The sequence below is a fragment of the Apium graveolens genome, unplaced genomic scaffold, assembly GCF_009905375.1.
Source record: "Apium graveolens cultivar Ventura unplaced genomic scaffold, ASM990537v1 ctg8266, whole genome shotgun sequence".
NCBI lineage: Eukaryota > Viridiplantae > Streptophyta > Magnoliopsida > Apiales > Apiaceae > Apium > Apium graveolens.
This window is the reverse complement of record NW_027421033.1, coordinates 1-20,842: the sequence shown is the minus strand read 5'-3', so window position 1 is coordinate 20,842 and position 20,842 is coordinate 1. Positions and strand designations below refer to the sequence as shown.

General features: G+C 31.6%; 2 protein-coding genes across 2 annotated transcripts; both read right to left on the bottom strand.

Moving 5' to 3' along the window:
• Window positions 1-8,846: 8,846 nt before the first annotated feature.
• On the bottom strand, window positions 8,847-9,476 carry LOC141704820 (F-box protein At3g07870-like). Its single transcript, XM_074507986.1, has one exon. It carries the CDS (start codon window positions 9,474-9,476, stop codon window positions 8,847-8,849), a length of 630 nt encoding a protein of 209 aa, XP_074364087.1.
• Window positions 9,477-18,294: 8,818 nt separating this feature from the next.
• LOC141704819 (F-box protein At3g07870-like) lies at window positions 18,295-19,452 on the bottom strand. Its single transcript, XM_074507985.1, has one exon. The coding sequence runs from the start codon at window positions 19,450-19,452 to the stop codon at window positions 18,295-18,297; it is 1,158 nt and encodes a 385-aa protein (XP_074364086.1).
• Window positions 19,453-20,842: the final 1,390 nt, after the last annotated feature.

The following is a 20,842-nucleotide window of genomic DNA, read 5'->3' as shown; positions in this document are numbered from 1 at the left end:
TTTATACACATAACTTATAAAATACATCAACTTTCAATATTAGTGATTTTAGAAATAAGCATTGATTACTTAGAATAAAATTCTAAATAATATCACTAATAGTAAAAGTACCATAATTATTCATACAAGGTACAAATAACTATGCTGCATATTATTTTAATATAATTTAAATTATGAGACTGATATGAAATGGAATTGTCTACCATCATAATTTAAATAAATTAAAATAATATTCAAACTTAATGCTATAATACTTAATTACCACAAATGTGTATGACATTGTCATCATGATAATCAAGATAGTAAAAATAAGTACAAGGTACTGGATTACTGATAAATTCACAAGTCCTTTTAATATTGAAGATTTAATACTTGTAAATTTATATTAAGAATTCCTTACAGATGGGATTTCCAACTAATGTGCAATGAATGATATCCCATACTTACAAAACAGTCTTGAAAGATTAACTTTAACAAGTGATTTAATAAGTGTTTATGCAAGTGACTCTTTGACTAAAAGACATGCTCTCGAGAAAAGTGATACCTGGTGTCAAGGTGCCTTGTCATATAGTGTTGTACAAAGTTGTTGGATTTGAAGTTGTTTCTCATCATAAAAAGAAATCAATCTTCTTCCACGAAGTTGACAGCTTCCTGAGATGCTTCTTCTGTCACTTAAGTTGATAGCTCCAGATATGCTTCTCCTGTCTTTCTTACAACATGCATAATCTATATCTATATAGCCAAACATGTTAAGCACAATATATTTAAGGTACTATACACCAAGAGTTGGTAATCCCGTTAGATATCTAAAAATCTTATTAATAACTATACAATTAGATTCTCTAGGATCCACTTGGAACCTTGCACATTGGTATCTTAAGAACATTACATGCTGTCTATTATCATTTGAGTAAAAGAGTGAGCTTGTCATACCTCTATAGCTTGTCATTGTTACCTGAGTTTTACTGATCAAGCTTAAGTGGTTCCTGTTGGTAAGTAGTCTTGACATGTTCAGAATCTTCGAAATTTTGTATCTTCAAAAGATCCTTAACTTACTTGTATTGCCATCATTCTTTTAATTTACTTATGCTCCTAAAAGAATTGTTCTTTTGGCTTGCTTGAGCTCCTAAAAGAATTATTCTAATGGCTTGCTTGAAGTAATCCCAAAAGGAATTGCAACTTTTCCAACATGCTCCTCCATACCTACTCTGTAATTACTTAGCAAATAATCTTGCACAAGTCTTTGTTACTAGACCAACATATAACATTATCATTATATCATAGCACATATAACTCAATACACTTGTGCCTAGTGATAAAGAGAGTTATGAATATGACGACTCTACTAGTTCATATTTAACTATAACTTCAGTTAGAGTGTCATACCGTGTCCTTGACGATTTCTTGAGTAGTATACTAGTTCATACCAACCTGAAGTGAGCTTGTGAAGAAGAGATATACATAGTCCAATAGATCTGCAACTGCAAAGTCTATGAACTATTGTGCATTGACTTCCTATTTTGACTCACCAACCAGGAGTGCACTTGTACACATCTACTAGAGTCCAATTCCAAGTTTGAATGTGCATCAGGTGTCTGATATGTCGTAATATCCTCAAGTCTCGTCACTGGTGCTTTTTGTTAGATACTGCTTTCTATTAATAACCTATCATCCAGTTTGGCCTTGTCCCTCGTAACAATGCCATTGTCATCTAGTTTTGACTTCTGGTTATCCTTGTACCAATTATAAAATTGTCATTTGGTTTGGATACCAGCTTCCCTACAATCTCCTTGCTGACTGATTGAATTCATCATGCTTTGTAATCACCCAATCAATCCGAATCTATCAGAGCTTCTGTAACTTTCTTAGTTTCCTCTTCAGATAGAGAACAAAGAAATACTCATTCATACTTAGTAGCCCTGCTAATCATTACTCCACCATCTGAATCAATTAAGAACCAGACTTTGGGAATAATACTGACATCAAACCCTTTTTCTCAGCAGATATGTTCTTATAGTCTCCTATTGATTTTCAATGTGGTGTTGTGTCTAACTAGTTGATCCTTCTTTTGCTCCCCCTAAGCTGTTGCTGGGATTTCCTGAAAATCCTTACCCTTGCTGACTAGCTTCATTGAAATAATAGGTTGTGTATTACACTGCCATTCCACTGCTTGGATATAAATCATCAGTACCATTAATTTCTCCTTTAACAGTTTGAAGCGTGGAGTTGTTGAACTCTGCACTAAGACTATCTATCACCTTCTATTGACCAACCACAAATACCCTATAGGTTGTAGACTCCAATGAGTAGCCTTGGAAAATATCCTAACTAGTCATAGCTGCAAATGCCATTATATTCAAACAACTGAAAACATTTTATTATTTGCTTCTGTAGAACATTCTCTCCAAACACTTTCAGGTTATCCAGTGTTTGCTTCTGTTGGCCATTAACTCATTAGTGGTCTTCATGTATACATCCTGATCAAGGATTGATCTTACTTGTTACAAATTGTATTGACTACTTCAGCCCTTTGGTATTTAGAAAGTCTTGATTAGCTTGACATTGTCCTTGTTGCTTTAATCAAGTTACGATTCTTCCTTTGTACCATTCCATTATGACACGGAGCTCCTAGCGCTGAATATGTCTCGAAATATTGTTGATGTTATAGATATTAATCAGAACTGCTTTTTGAATTCAGTCCCATTATCTGACCACAAGATCATTTCTTTTATAGTTGCTTCCAACTTGATCTTCTGATATGATCAATCACCATATGTGATATCTTGTCTTGAGAAGGCACAAACACCAGCTTTATGTTAACAGTAGTCATCACTCATCACTAAGGTATATCTTTACTTTTTATGTGATGTTGTCCTTGACTCCTCTTTCGGACATGCCTCACATTTTTCATCCTTCTAAATTCCGGATGAGGCAGTCCTCTCACTAATCCTTTTTACAAAAGAGTTCCTTGAGTTGAAGTTCAAGGGTGAGAGCTTCTAATGCCATAGCTAAACCTTTTTTCAGATGAAGCTTTCCAGTGGAAACCATTAACTTCACCTTTCTTCAGATTCCAGTCTAGCCACGAGCATATCCTTTCCTTACTCTTACGAGACCAAGCTTCTCAACCTTCCTGCTTCAGATGAGACACTATCATTCGTTGAATTACATGTAAGATTGACCTGAATAAGCCAACTCAACTATGTGTTATTGTGTGTATTTTCCCTTTTTTTTATGCACACGAGAGGAACTGCTCGTGATAGGATTAAACATCAAGGAATTCATTGTATGCTAACAGATTACTTATATATATATCTGCACAATGCACATATGAATTTTCCAGAAAAATTGTTAATGATTAGTGTTAACTTAAATATTTGGGTTACTAACAAACCATTTTACCCTTAAAATGAATTTTTTGTATTTTTAACTACATTCAAATTAAAATTTGAGAAATATTCGTTTAATAAAATTAGTTAACCATTAACAACCACAAATTGTGAACTTTAATATTTTTGCATGAAAATTGCTAAATCTTTACTTGTGTCAAATTGATATCTAATTGTTGAATTTTTCAACAGTGCATTAGTTCTGCGTTCCTTTCCGTTTTTTTAATGGCTGTTTTTATTATAAATTTATGCCTAAAAAATGTAAGCATAAGTTTAACTCAAACTTGAAAATTAGGATTCATGCGTGAAATTGGGTATCTTTGAGTTTATAATGGAATGATAAAATTAAAGAGAGCATTGGTTGAATATAGATTGAGTACGTGATGACGATTATGTTGGTTTATATATTGTGAACATAATTTGGTGGGAAGGGGCGGTAATATCTCGATCCGTGGTCGCAAATGAGGGTACCCGACCGAATTCTGCAAATTTTTACAAAATAAAATGAGAGGGGAAAGATGAATGGAGAAAGTAGAAGCGGGAGAGATGTGTGTTCGCTGTATTGTAGGCCTGTGTATGCAGTTGTTGATGTATGTGCGAGTTAGTTATGTGTGTTGTGCGAATAATGGGAGAGACGAGACAAAGACATGTATTTGATGAGTATATGTCTGCGCCAATGTGATAAGTAAGTGAGTATCTGTATGTGCATTGATGAGTATATGTATGCGCCTACGTGATAAGTAAATGAGTATATGTATGCGCGTCTACGTGATGTACGTGGGTGTATTTATGTGGTATATATCCTTTATGTGTGTATTTGGGTGGAGGAAGAGGGAAGTGAGAGAGATAAAGAATCTTTATTATGGCATTACTACGATCCTTAATATTCAAAGTGAAATTTGACGGAAAGGACGCGCCACTAAAGTGTCAGCCATCGCTTTGAAAATAACGTAAGAAGGTAACTGAATTAAATTACTAACAAATTAATAACCTTTATTAATAAGCGAAACCTCTTTGTAAGTGGTACCTTGATTTCACTCATATTTTGGTACCACCACCTTTTGGTTTCACTTTTCATGATTTATGTTATAGCTCTAAGTGTATTACTTTTATCCTTTTTAATTTCTATATGACTTATAATTCTATATATATTATTTTTATCCATTTTTTTTTAAACTTTTTATGTGATACTTTGTTTCACTTATTTTTTGGTTCTATCACCTTTTATTTTCAGTTTTTATGATTCATGTTATAACTCTAAGTGTATTTTTTTATACTTTTGATTCTTATATGACTTATAATTCTATATGTATTATTTTTACCCATTTTTCTTTATTAATAAACGAAACCAATTTTAAGTGCTACTTTAGTTTCACTTATTTTTTAGTTCCATCACCTTTTGGTTTCACCCTTTATGATTCATGTTATAACTCTAAGTGTATTATTTTTATCGCTTTTTTATTACTAGATGACTTATAATTCTATATGTATTATTTTTACTCATTTTTTTAAAATTTTTATAAGCCATGCTTTTTATTATATTTAGAGGTTTGAATCATATTTTTAATTATATTTTATAATAAACAAGTTCATAAATTGACTCAACTAAATAAGTTCCCAGAAATATAAACCATGACCAAGTAAATAGGTCATGTGTTTAAATTATAATTTTTTAATTTGTTGTTGGAATTCCATTTTAGTAAAATGGTATGAATATAATAAAACTGTATTTTGGTTTCACCACTGGAAAATAATAAAATTGTTCAAACCGTAATATGACTAAAATTCTATTTTCGTAGAACTCTAAATTATTTATGAATAGAGAACTTGGTTTCATCTTAGTACGGTTACCTCTTATTTTGGTTTGAGCGCTATATTTCTCTTTCATGTAGAGTTCTATGTTATTTTTTAACAAAATATAGATTGGAATCATATTATAATTACGATTTCTATTTTTTCTAGAATTCTTTTTATTTTTATTAAAATAATAAAATGAAAACCTTTAAACAATGTTATTAATAAATAATAAGGAAACCATTTTTAAGGGATACTTTGGTTTCACCCCTTTTCGGTTTTTGAACTTTTGGTTTCACCCTTTTTTAATATTACTATGGCTCTAAATATACCATTTTAATTCTTTTTTTTATTCAGATATGACTTAAAATTTTATATGTAATATTTACCCATTTTTTGATTCTAATATATAATATATATAAATTATTTTTATATAAACGGAATCGTATATACATTGTAATTTATAGATTCATACCTACAGAATTCTATTTTAGCACAAAATGCAAATTTATACATACATAATGAATATTTTATTAGAAAAAATTATTCAATCACAAATTATATAAAAACATAAATTCAGCTAACAATAATAAATTAAATATGCAATTACTTAGTAATGTTGATTTAGTTTTTTGTTAAATTATCCATCAATCGTGTTGCGACTAAAGTTTCGATGTAAAATATTAGTTATGTCTTTTTGACCAACATATACATAACGTTGAGTTTGTTGTTCTAATAAGATTTGAGTTAATAAAAACTACATATAATTTAAAAAGAAAAATTGTAATAATCGTACAATTTTATTTATTATAAATTTTAATAAAAATTAAAATAAAATTTTATATTCATTATTTAATATTGATATTTTGATCTTGCTTCGCACGGATATCTTAACCGTCTCATTGTCATTCTTCGATTAATCGATGTGCATGTAAGATCGATCTGAATAGCCAACTCAACTATGTGTTATTTCTGTGTATTTTTCCCTTTTTTATGCACACTAGAGGAACTGCATGTGATAGGATTAAACAACAACCAATTCATTGTATGCTAACAGATTGTTTCTATATTTTTCTGCACTTATGAATTTATGGAAATAGTGTTAACTTAAATATTTGGTTTACTAACAAAGCATTTTACCCTTAAAATGAATTTTTTGTATTTTTGGTAACTACATTCAAATTAATATTTGAGAAATGTCCGTTTAATAAAATTAGTTAACAACCACAAATTATGAACTTTAATATTTTTGCATGAAAATTGCTAAATCTTTACTTGTGTCAAATTGATATCTAATTGTTGTCCCTTCCTGTTTTTTTAAAGGCTCTTTATATTATAAATTTTTGCCTAAAAAATATAAGTATAAGTTTAACCAAACTTGAAAAATTAGGATTCATGTATAAATTGGGTATTTTTGAGTTTGAAAGAAACTAATGATATTAAAGGGAGTATTGTTGAATATAGATTGAGTGACGACTATGTTGGTGTATATATTGTGAACACAATTTGGGGAAGGGGCGTATATCTAGATCCCTGGTCACAATGATGTACCCGACGGAATTCTGCAGATTTTACAAAATAAAACGACTTGGGAGCGATGAAGAGAAAGTAGAAGCAGCTGGAGAGGAGTGTGTTTGTTGTATTTGTAGGCCTGTGTATGAGGTTGTTGCTGTATGTGCGAGTTAATTATGTATGTCTGAGGTTGTTGATGTATGTGGGACTTAATTATGTGTGTGTTGTGCTAATAATGGGAGAGGGACTGCGCCTAAGTGATGTAAGTGAGTATATGTATGGGCGCCTACATGATGTATGTGGGTGTATTTATGAGGTATATATAGTTGTGTGTGTGTGTGTTTGGGTAGAGAAAGAGGGACAGTAGAGAGATAAAAATCTTTATTATGACATTACTATGATCACTAATATTTAACATGAAATTTGACGGAAAGGATGAGCCACCATAGTGTTAAGAAATTCACACATGGCTTTGATTCAAATAAATATTATCCATTTACTGTCAAAAATAATATAGTCATCTCCTTGCAAAATATTTAAAGTTCAAGCAAATAAAGTGCAATTAAGTCATATAAATATTACAATTAATATAAGTAATCGGTTTTAAAATTTGTTTTATAATAGATTCAGATTCTGATTTAATTTTTTTTCAGAATTTTGTATAACTTATCTATCGATATTAATATAGTGTTGTAGAATTTTTCTTATAAAATAAGATATAAACAAAAAAAAAGAAAGGTTAAATATTTATTATTTTTTTCTTACTTTTTAGAGTTTTTGTTATCAAAATAATATAACTAATTGTTTTAATCTCATGTATACCCCCTGATAGCCTCATATTTACACTACACAAATTTGAAACTTCCTTCAAACTGAAAGTACACAACCTTTCATAAATGGCCTTCTGATCATAAACTAAGCACTGAAGATTGTCATAGACACATACTTCATCATAATTCTTTGAAATCAAGATATCCAGAAACTAGTTGAAAATCAAGATAAACCAGAGTAGCCATAAACAGCTTTAATTTAAAGCTTTCAGGATACTTTGAGCTTCTAGCGCAGACAGAGCAGCGAGAGCACTTATAGTATATGTTATCAGACACAGTTTTAAGGTTTAATTAAACTGGTTTTTGTGATTTTCTTTCACTTTCACATACATAACCCCGAATGAACTTATGCATTTTTGTCATTTGACTTTAAACTTACTTCTTAACCCAACTCGCTTTGGTTTAACACTCAATTTTAGGGAAATACTAACATCTACAAATGAAAAGCCACTCTAAAAGAAATATGCCTCTAAATCTTACAGTTCTTCCGTGTGGATAACTTATACACTAACATAATGTAAGATAGGATTACAAATGTAAACCAGCTGTATAATTCAAACTGCAACTTAGCTAACAACAGAAGTTATAACAAGGCCTTCCTAAATGAAAAATTTAAAGTATGACCACCAAATTTGACCTAAAACCAAAGCCCACAAAGCTAGGCCAAAGCTGAATAATAACTAACTACACTCATCAAGATGAAAGGGAAATAATACTATGAATCATGAAAAACAGAATCAACCAAGAGCAATTTACAGCATACAACATAAAAATCATTTATATGATATGTAAATGTTATAAAAATGTCAAGCACTAATGCTAAAGTTATCTCGCAGCCTACAGTAATTATTAAATTTTGAAATTAGGAGTACATACAAATATTAGATAAACAACTAGAAAAGCTTAAAACCATAACGTGTTCTTGAATATGGAACTAGTTATAAAACCTTGTATTTTTGCAGTAAAATAAGCAATGCTTCAACAACTTAGATTACTCGGCCTTAGTACTCGGGAGACTGCTCGGACTCGCCCTATTTCGATCTGTTTTGCTCTATTCGGTTATAAGTCAGTCTTCTACTTGAGGAGAACTCCCATCTTTTGACACCCTCCAGTTGAACTCTCTCTAGACTGATTAAACCGGGACATAATCATCGCACCAAATGTGAGAAACTCACCCCTCCGGGAAATGTGATGTCGGCAATGTTTTATGTTGAGGATGATAAGTGAACAATTGAAGTTGGTCACAATACATTAAGATGTCCCATCTTTGAGAACTTAAGAAGCCGAACCATGTCGGTATTTTAGCTCTTCATGTAACGGAGGATTAGGAGTGATGAGAGTTTTTTACTCCACTATCTTCCACGCCATAAGCTCTCTTCACCCAAATAAAAAGTTCAGAGTAGTAGTGTATATCACATATACACAAGCAACCTTTAAGTACTCCCAAGTTCCTAAAATGATTATGGACTCCCAAGATGCTAAAATGATCTGTATTCCCACGAGCCCGTGGAGGAGCTTCCATTGGACGAAATAATTCTCTATCCAAATCGAAAGCACATATTAGTTCACCAGCTAACCAATGGAGGCGGCCACTGACATAGTGACCCCTATCATGTTCATTCAGATGGAAGGGGACATGTCCTAGATCTCTCCACATGCCGGTTCCAAGCGTATAAACCTCGCTCCCTAGGTCATATTCAGTTGAAGGAAATCTACCCTTATAAAAACGTACAATCTTGTACTGTTGGTTCGATTCAACAAGTCTAAAGCCATAATATCCCTTTAAATATGATACTCTGGTGTACTCGGAATCTTGAAGGCGTATGTACTCTTGTGTAATTGGATTGCATACATATGCTGAATCATCATAACTATCTTCTAAGCATATTAACCCATTAACTGATCCAATTAACCCCACATAGTCTCCCAAGGCAAGTCCCGGGGAAAATCTCATCATAGGCTTGTGATGAATATCATGTGGTGATGTTGGTCATCTAGTCAACCACTGCAAGGTCACCATCATTGTCATCATCTACGTCCTCGGCCGTCTCCTTGATGAAGTAAAAAGCATTTTAGATGATATAGAGAGATGCAGACGCGAAAAAAATGGTTCTGAAACTATATTACACCATCTTTTGCACACGCTTTTGCATGACACTATTGTCCTCACAGGAGTTCTTGATATAATTTCAGCAATCAATTTCTTCTGGGTAAGTCCATAGTGGAGACTTTGTCACTGCACACCTTGCATCAAATAAATAATTCTTTTCAAGTGAAGAAATATATCATTGACTAATTTTATAAATCTCAAACAAAACAAAGAATCATTATGCAAATGCACCTCTATCTTCATTCAAATTTCCAAAATAAAAAAAATTCATATATCATGATTTGTTAAATATTAGCTAGATATGACACAAGTGAGATCATGTCACAATGGTGACATCATAATTAATGTAGCAAGAGGAGCCACCAAGTGACAAAAGCAAGCTTTAAAGAGAAGCTATGTTTTTTTATATAAAGAGACTTACTCTTCCTTCTTGTATAACAAAGCACAACAGAAAATGCAGCAGAAGTGGTAGTATAGACAATACACACAGTTCACTGTATTCTTGTGTTCATTATCTTGCTCTGTAGTAGTATAGCAATGCACACAGTTAACTGTACTCTTGTGTTCATTATCTTTCTCTCCTTCTTTTTCTATATTTAGTCATATATACATATATATTGTGACATGATTATATTTCTAAAGAAAATCATGTCTTGACTTAAATTTATTAACAATTAACATACTAAGTCCCAATGTATTAAAAATTTAATAGATTAAATGGCTTGATTTGGAATCCAATCTATTTTGACCGAGGCCAAATTAATAAAACCCTTTTATTCTTAAAACTTTCATCCTGATTCTAATGGGAATATTTCCCCTGTGATGAGCTCTAGTGATGCGCTCTTCAATCCAACATACAAGTGGAATCCCAAGGGGGGTGTATTAACACATACATGAACTGAGTAATCGAGAAATTCTTTTATATATCTAGCTCTGAAAATTTCAAATTATTAATTCTTCACTTAGTAATCATTGAAAAGTTTGTTAATTAATAGAATCACGAAATTTAATAGTAAGATATGAAAAAATAAAGTATATAATTCAGAAAATACCTCTTACAAGGGCTTGGAGTAGAAAGAAGAGGCAAGGCTACGGTTTCGTGCACAGTAGAAATTTGGAAGCACAAACGGTGAGTAGATTTCGAGCCGAAGGAACTCAGAAGCACATGCGTTGGAATTTTTTTACACGGTTATGTATAACAATTCATTTCTATGTTTGCTACATGGCATTGGGATATCAAGTCAGTAAAGTACTCTATACTAGGAAATAGGCAGCGTATCGTATGGGCTATAATATTTTTGGTCCGAATTACAAGTTAGTAAAAGGACCGCGTTTCGTGTAGGCCTATAATATTATTGGTCTGAAGTTCAAGTCATTAATTATTTTCTAATCGAAAAATGTAAGAAAACAACTACTTCAACGTCCTCGTGAAAACGATCCCAATTTATAATATCGTCGATAGTACGGTTATAAAAAAATAAAAATGGTATTTTATCTTTAATTTCTCACAATTTCCAAAATCTAACATACTTATTATCTACTCTTATCATTAAATGATATAAAATGTAAGTTCGGATTTTGAATCAATATTTAAGGAGCGTATACTTCTACATTTTAAAGCACGTTTCTTCGGGTAATACCCTGTTGTAAATTTCACCTTTTCTTAAATTTTCCTTGTCATCCATTGTGGTGCCTTGTCCCGAAAGGAGTACTAACAATGACTCTTAAGAACACTTGCAATGTGGGAACAAAATTAATTAACATATATACATAATCATATACATGTGGGCACAAATTAGAACCAATCCTTAAAATAGAATCTCATAATCATGTGAATTCTGCTGCATAACCCTAAATTTTAAATAGATTTTTAAAATCTAAACATATATACATCACTTTCGTAAGTTTAAAAATATTTTGAACATATGCTTAAAATTCAGACCACACAGCCCATGAGAGTCGGCCGCCCTAACTTCATCAAACCCTAGCCGCCCTACCTTCTTCTTCACCCTTTATACCCATCTCTATCTCCATATTCATCTACATCTTCTCCTTTTATTATTTTTTTTCTTTAATAAAATCGAGATTTGTTTTACAAAACTCGAAAAATCCATTACAGTTCTTCACTTTAGTTTTAAGATCTACTAAGGTAAGAGTCTGGATTTTATAATAAAATTCAGTTTTTGGATTCAAAATCTGCGGTCTAACAACATATTACAATTTGGTGTTATTCCGAGATTTTTGAATTTTGGGTTGTTTTCGTATTATTCTGTTTAAGTTATTATTTGTGTGGTTGATTGTCTCGCTTTATGCGATGTGTCTCGCTTTGTGCGATGTGGTGGTTGTGTTGAAAATAAATTGGATGGTGTATTGGGAGATCTGGATATCTCGCATCAACAACACTTTCGGCAGGTCTATAGCTGGTGTCCGACAGGTAGATAGCTGGGGTGCGTTTGGAACGGTGGTGAAAATCACATGTGCTCACCTCTCACAAAAAATATTTGTTCATAACATGAGGCCTCTAAACTCAGTTGTTGCAACTGAGTCCTCTGAACGTTGCAATATCAATCGAATTAATGTGAGGGTCAATTGTGAAACTACTGTTTTCGGGGGAGATGCGTGCTGGATTGTCCGGGAAACCATTACCTTCATTTTTAATTTTCAGAATATGTGTATTCAGTTTGTTAAGCAATCCGGAAACAAAACAGCTAATTATTTAGCTCTATTTGTTTTTCAACCTGGTTGCATGATCAGTTGGGGGTTTGTCCCGATTGAATCTCTTTCAAGTTATTAATAAATCTGCTTTAAATTTGGCAAAAAAAAGACCACACAACCCTCATTGTGATATTGTTCTTTAACTATTTTCTCACCTACTTTGTAAATAACTGAGGAGTCCTATAATCAATTAGTCTTATTGCACGATTCATATCATTGACAAAATCAGATTAAGAAAATCCTTTGTTATCTTGCAACTGTGTAAAAAAGGAGTCATATTGGTTCATTTGTAAATGAGTACGAAAAAGGCAAGATCTTTCGTAAACATAATAATTTACCCACTAATATTAAAAAAACCTAAGCATCTATACTCTTTATTAATAAGCGAAACTATGTATAATTTGGTGCTAAAAGTACCCAAGTACCAAATTTTGGTACTTACATGACATAAGTTGACTTTTATTCTCTATCAACTTTGTTTTTAACACAAGTCGACTTTTATTTTTTGTAAATTTTATTTTGTTTTAAGTTAGTACATCCAATCGTCTTTTTAATTTATAAAATAAAAATATTTTTTAAACGATTTTTAAATTATATTAAATATTTATTAAGTTATGTTAAATTAAGTAAAATAACTTATATTTATTTTTAATTTTAGAAAAACTAAAAACTACTAACACGAATCGACTTATTTTTCTGTAAACTTTATATTTATAAATTATATTAAAAATTTATTAAGTTACGATAAATTAAGTAAATATTAACTTTTATTTTGAAAAACTACTAACTACAAAGTAAACTATTAACACGAATTGACTTCTATTCTGTGTAAACTTTATCATCTGTAGTATTATTTTAAAAATAAATAATACTGGTGGAGAATTTATGATTATGCCTCCTGAGTCGGAGCCTCTTGCTTAAATACAGTTTACCTTGGTTCAACGCTATTGCGTGAGCCCGTAGGGTTAACCAGTGCGCACCCAGAAGCCGAAGGATAACGGCTGCGGGTTATCTACGAAAAAAATTTATTGATTTAATGATCGTATATGTTACTCTCCATCACAACGTTTATGTACTTTAAATTAAAAAATCACATTTTAACAGTAACAAATTTATGACATGTATTTAGATTATATTTAGTAATATTAAATTAAGTTTAATAACATATATTTACTTTTAATTTGTAAATTAATTTTTATCGATAATTAAGTAATATTAAATAAACTATATTAAAAGGCTAATTATATATTTAGCAAAAAAAAAAAGGCTAATTATAAGATAATTACCAAATTATATTAATTAATATTAAATTGTCTAAAGAACATATATTTGGTTCATAAGATAGAGATAATTTCATTTCACAAAAATAAAACTAATATTGTACTTGGTAAACAGATTGCTTAGAATCTTCTGAAAAATCGTCAATAATTAGTGTTATAACTTTTGAGTTATTAAAGAACCATTTTACCTTCTGTTGTAAAAATCGGAGATGGGAAGATCGGTCTAATTACCGATTTGGGATTAGTTGAAAGTCGAGGATTAATCGAAATTGTTAATCGGAGTAAAAATCAAATCTATTATAATATTAAATATTTAATATATTAGTTATTTATTAACAAATATATATTTATTATATCATAATTTCTATAATATTCATATTTAAATTAATATAGTATTTCATTTTAATAAATAAAATATATACTCCAATAAAGGAAAATTCGTAAGGATTAATCAAATTTCAAAAAATAATCGGTCGAGTACTTTGTAGGAGATTAATCGATTGAAAAAGGAATTTTAGAATACTATTTTACCCAAGTTAAGACCGACTTTCAAAAAGTTGGGATTAATAACTCTTCGGTGAAAAATGAAATGACTAGGTGAAAAATGAAATGACTAGGTGAAAATCGAGTTAAAATCGTGTTTTACAAAAATCAGTCATCGAAAAAAATTGAAATCAGTCGATTAAAAATTGGGTTAATTGGTAAACAATTGGATTCACGGTAAAAAATTAAAAAATATATATATATATATAAATAAAAAATTAAAAGTATGAATCCGGTTAATACGTGAAAAATCAGGTTAGTTGGTCAAAAATCAGACTCATTGGTAAAAAATATAAAAAATATAAAAAAAATTAAAGTAAAATAAATGATAAAAAATTAAAAAATATATATTATTCTCTTAAACACATAATTACTATTTAAACTTTCTTAATTTTTCATCTTAAATTGATCTCAGTTCATAAGTTACATCTCAAAAATTATATTTACTTTAATAGTGGGACATATTTAAAATTTCTTTATATAAATATAAATAATAAAAATTGTATATGTATAATCAAAATAAATAAACAATTACATATATTAATATTTATATCTAAAACTAATATTAAATTAGTTCTAATTAATGACTCAGTTAATCATTTTGATCAATCCCTGATTAGCCGATTAATCACTAGACGTGTGGCTGTAATTCAAGTCGGGCGGCTCGCGAGTTCGCCCGGCTCGAACTCGTTTAAGTGGGCTTGACTCGGCTCGTTTAGTTAAACGAGCCGAGCTCGGGTAGAGGTTCCGGCTCGTTTAATTACTCGAGCCGGCTCGGCTCGACTCGTGAAATTAAACGAGACGAGTTCGGGTAGAGATTTAGGCTCGATTAAGTGTAAAATTAAACGAGCCGGCTCGCCCGACTCGTAAAAACCGGCTCGTTTAGCTAAATGAGCCGGCTCGACTCGACTCGTAAAATTAAACGAGTCGAGTTCGGACAGAGGTTTAGGCTCGTTTAACTAAACGAGCCGGCTCGACTCGACTCGATTAATCTCGGCTCGAATTACGTCCTGCTCGAAACTCGGCTCGCTCGGCCCGAATTACAGCCCTAACTAGACGGTCCCGCTACTGATAAAGTCCAATTTCCAATTTTTACAAGACCGGTTAGAAAAATTTCTATATTTTAATGATTAAATACAAATTAAAACTGGACAAATATTGTTTTTAATATATTTGATTAACTTACTAAATAATAAGTAAATAATCAAGTGAGATGAATATTACAATTAATAGTAGGACCGTAAATGAGAAGAGATGTTCGTAAACGAAATTCAGGATTGACTTGTTTACGTAAACTCGATTCGGTTCAGTATTCTAAACGAGGGCGATCAAGAATATGAAAATGAATTCGAATGAATAATTGAGCCGAGCTTTTTGTTTGCTGGATTCTGACTCGGCTTGTTTAGCTCGTAATCGACTCAGACTTGACTCGAACTCGACTCATATAAAGTTCATATATATTATAAATAATAAATTATTATTGATCACTTAAATATTGTTATTATTACATTTTTCTCATGATTTAATAATTTTTTTTAAATATTTTAGAAAATTTGCTTGTATTTCTAAATTAAACACTTAGTTTTTTCATAATGAAACTATCCAATATTGTTACCAACTCATCTCCAATTTTTAATATTTTTATAAAATCATTAAATAACTTGTGATTTATAAAAATTAAACTTAAGCAAAATATCTAAACATAATAACATTTCGACATGGACATTTTAAAATATAACGTACAAACTCTCTTTCGCTCTCTATTGAGTAGCCATCTCAAAATAGCCTCAATCTTGTTTTTCTTGATTTAGTTTCCATTTTTCCTTGGTTACCAATTTATTTGGGTTTGTTTAGTTTCTCCTTAATTGTGAGAGTTTGGTTTTTATTTCTTGTTGGTCATATGTCTGGGATTACAATTTGCAGAAATTTCATGATATTGATTAAGTGATAAAGGTTTTATGATGATGCATCTATGGTTGATTGCTCAAAACAACAACTGAAATATTACAACATGTACATATCTCTTTAAAAAATTACTTGGTTGCCTATCAAAGAACGAAGGATTCAATAACGATATGATCATACGTTTGTTCAATTTCGATTATATGTGTAAATGCCGTATATTATTGAATTTTTTTTTTAAAAAATAAGTAATGTATGATTTCTAAAATTAAGAACTCAAAAATTTAAAATAAAATTGTTTATGTTCTTAAAACACAACTTGAAAAATAAATGATTTAGATTAGGAATTATGGGTAGAGTGTTTGTATATATATCATTATAAAATAAAAACTAGTATTTGATCTTGATGCAATTTGTAAAACTAAAAATTATATTTTAAATTCGGTCGAGTAAAAAATACATGTGAAATATTAGGGGACAACTCGAGTTTGTTCAAATTCAGCTCGAATTCATATAATAAAGAGCCGATCTTGAACATCACTTTCCGTTAGTTTATTAAATTCAGCTCATCTAAAAAAAGAAAATTAAGCTAAACTTGATCTGGACGGCTCAGATCCGTTCGTTTGCTAAATTCAAGTATGTCATAGTTGTAAATAGCATCGTCGTGTTCATAAATTTTTTCTTACAATAAAATGATATAATAAAAAAGGAGTTAGGTTCAAATTTACGAAAATATCGCTAATTTGTAGTGTTTTTTTAGATTAAAATAATTTAGATAAAATAGTAAACTATGTTTTAATCCCATGTGACACCCCAGGCAGCCTCACGTTTAGGCTGTGTGACCTCCAAAAGTATACCACCATATACAAACTCGAGCCCGATAAACTTGGAATTTGAACATTTGCATCAATTACAAACTACAACGAGGCTTATGAAATTGTCAAGTTTTTGCAGTGTCTTAATTTGAGGATGATTACTGGAGGGGAAAAAATCACTGTAGCATATAAATTCCCCACAGGGCGAACTTGTAATGTGATACTCAAACGACCATTTCTTTAATCATAATGGCTGAGTCAAAGAAGTTCACATATACAACAGCACCTACTTTGTTAGAGTTTCCCACAAACTCCAGGAACATAGGCAGTTAATTGAACAGCAACTTTCTTCGAACTGAAAGTACACAAACTTCCATAATGGCCTTTGGATCATAAACTAAGCAATGAAGATTGTCATAGACACATACTACATCATAATTCCTAACTATTAAAATCAAGATATCGAGAAACAAGTTGAAAATCAAGATAAACCAGAGTAGCCCTAAACAGCTTTAAAGCTTTCAGGATACATTTAAATCCGATGAACACTTTGAGCTTCTAGCGCAGACAGAGCAGCGAGAGCACTTATAGTATATGTTATCAGACACAGTTTTAAGGTTTAATTAAACTGGTTTTTGTGATTTTCTTTCACTTTCACATACATAACCCCGAATGAACTTATGCATTTTTGTCATTTGACTTTAAACTTACTTCTTAACCCAACTCGCTTTGGTTTAACACTCAATTTTAGGGAAATACTAACATCTACAAATGAAAAGCCACTCTAAAAGAAATATGCCTCTAAATCTTACAGTTCTTCCGTGTGGATAACTTATACAAGTAACATAATGTAAGATAGGATTACAAATGTAAAACCAGCTGTATAATTCAAACTGCAACTTAGCTAACAACAGAAGTTATAACAAGGCCTTCCTAAATGAAAAATTTAAAGTATGACCACCAAATTTGACCTAAAACCAAAGCCCAACAAAGCTAGGCCAAAGCTGAATAAATAAAATAAACTACACTCATCAAGATGAAAGGGAAATAATACTATGAATCATGAAAAACAGAATCAACCAAGAGCAATTTACAAGCATACAACATAAAAATCATTTATATGATATGTAAATGTTATAAAAATGTCAAGCACTAAATGCTAAAGTTATCTCGCAGCCTACAGTAATTATTAAATTTTGAAATTAGGAGTACATACAAATATTAGATAAACAACTAGAAAAGCTTAAAACATAACGTGTTCTTGAAATGGAACTAGTTATAAAAACCTTGTATTTTTGCAGTAAAATAAGCAATGTTCAACAACTTAGATTACTCGGCCTTAGTACTCGGGAGACTGCTCGGACTCGGCCCTATTTTCGATCCTGTTTTGCTCTATTCGGTTATAAGTCAGTCTTCTACTTGAGGAGACTCCCATCTTTTGACACCCTCCAAGGTGAAACTCCTCTCTAGACTGATAAAACCGGGGACATAAGTCATCGCACCAAATGTGAGAAACTCACCCTCCGGGAAAATGTGATGTCGCAATGTTTTATGTTGAGGATGATAAGTGAACAATTGAAGTTGGTCACAATACATTAAGATGTTCCCATCTTTGAGAACTTTAAGAAGCCGAACCATGTCGGTATTTATACCTTCATGTAATGGAGGATTAGGAGTGATGATGAGTTTTTTACTCCAACTATCTTCCACGCCATAATCTCTCTTCACCCAAATAGAAAGTTCAGAGTATAGTGTTATATCACATATACACAAGCAACCTTTAAGTACTCCCAAGTTCCTAAAATGATTATGGACTCCCAAGATGCTAAAATGATCTGTATTCCCAGGAGCCCGTGGAGGAGCTTCCATTGGACGAAATAATTCTCTATCCAAATCGAAAGCACATATTAGTTCACCAGCTAACCAATGGAGGCGGCCACTGACATAGTGACCCCTATCATGTTCATTCAGATGGAAGGGGACATGTCCTAGATCTCTCCACATGCCGGTTCCAAGCGTATAAACCTCGCTCCCTAGGTCATATTCAGTTGAAGGAAATCTACCCTTATAAAAACGTACAATCTTGTACTGTTGGTTCGATTCAACAAGTCCAAAGCCATAATATCCCTTTAAATATGATACTCTGGTGTACTCGGAATCTTGAAGGCGTATGTACTCTTGTGTAATTGGATTGCATACATATGCTGAATCATCATAACTATCTTCTAAGCATATTAACCCATTAACTGATCCAATTAACCCCACATAGTCTCCCAAGGCAAGTCCCGGGGAAAATCTCATCATAGGCTCGTGATGAATATCATGTTGGCGATGTTGGTCATCTAGTTCAACCACTGCAAGGTCACCATCATTGTCATCATCTACGTCCTCGGCGTCTCCTTGATGAAGTAAAAGCATTTTAGATGATATAGAGAGATGCAGACGCGAAAAAAATGGTTCTGAAACTATATTACACCATCTTTTGCACACGCTTTTGCATGACACTATTGTCCTCACAGGAGTTCTTGATATAATTTCAGCAATCAATTCTTCTGGTAAGTCCATAGTGGAGAATTTGTCACTGCACACCTTGCATCAAATAAAATAATTCTTTTCAGTGAAGAAATATATCATTGACTAATTTTATAAATCTCAAACAAAACAAAGAATCATTATGCAAATGCACCTCTATCTTCATTCAAATTTCCAAAATAAAAAAAATTCATATATCATGATTTGTTAAATATTAGCTAGGATATGACACAAGTGAGATCATATCACAATGGTGACATCATAATTAATGTAGCAAGAGGAGCCACCAAGTGACAAAAGCAAGTTTTAAAGAGAAGCTATGTTTTTTTATATAAAGAGACTTACTCTTCCTTCTTGTATAACAAAGCACAACAGAAAATGCAGCAGAAGTGGTAGTATAGACAATACACACAGTTCACTGTATTCTTGTGTTCATTATCTTGCTCTGTAATAGTATAAACAATGCACACAGTTAACTGTACTCTTGTGTTCATTATCTTTCTCTGCCTTCTTTTCTATATTTAGTCATATATACATATAAATTGTGACATGATTATATTTCTAAAGAAAATCATGTCTTGACTTAAATTTATTAACAATTAACATACTAAGTCCCAATGTATTAAAAATTTAATAGATTAAATGGCTTGATTTGGAATCCAATCTATTTTGACCGATGCCAAATTAATAAAACCCTTTTATTCTTAAAACTTTCATCCTGATTCTAATTGGAATATTTCCCCTGTGATGAGCTCTAGTGATGCGCTCTTCAATCCAACATACAAGTGGAATCCCAAGGGGGGTGTATTAACACATACATGAACAGAGTAATCGAGAAATTCTTTTATATATCTAGCTCTGAAAATTTCAAATTATTAATTCTTCACTTAGTAATCATTGAAAAGTTTGTTAATTAATAGAATCACGAAATTTAATAGTAAGATATGAAAAAATAAAGTATATAATTCAGAAAATACCTCTTACAAGGGCTTGGAGTAGAAAGAAGAGGCAAGGCTACGGTTTCGTGCACAGTAGAAATTTGGAAGCACAAACGGTGAGTAGATTTCGAGCCGAAGGAACTCAGAAGCACATGCGTTGGAATTTTTTTACACGGTTATGTATAATAATTCATTTCTATGTTTGCTACATGGCATTGGGATATCAAGTCAGTAAAGTACTCTATACTAGGAAATAGGCGGCGTATCGTATGGGCTATAATATTTTTGGTCCGAACTACAAGTTAGTAAAAGGACCGCGTTTCGTGTAGGCCTATAAATTATTGGTCTGAAGTTCAAGTCATTAATTATTTTCTAATCGAAAAATGTAAGAAAACAACTACTTCAACGTCCTCGTGAAAACGATCCCAATTTATAATATCGTCGGTAGTACGGTTATAAAAAAATAAAATGGTACTTTATCTTTA

Excerpts from the sequence above, each read along its gene's own strand:
- LOC141704820 (XM_074507986.1), bottom strand. The coding sequence starts at position 9,476 with ATGAGATTTTCCCCGGGACTTGCCTTGGGAGACTATGTGGGGTTAATT.
- LOC141704819 (XM_074507985.1), bottom strand. The coding sequence starts at position 19,452 with ATGGACTTACCAGAAGAATTGATTGCTGAAATTATATCAAGAACTCCT.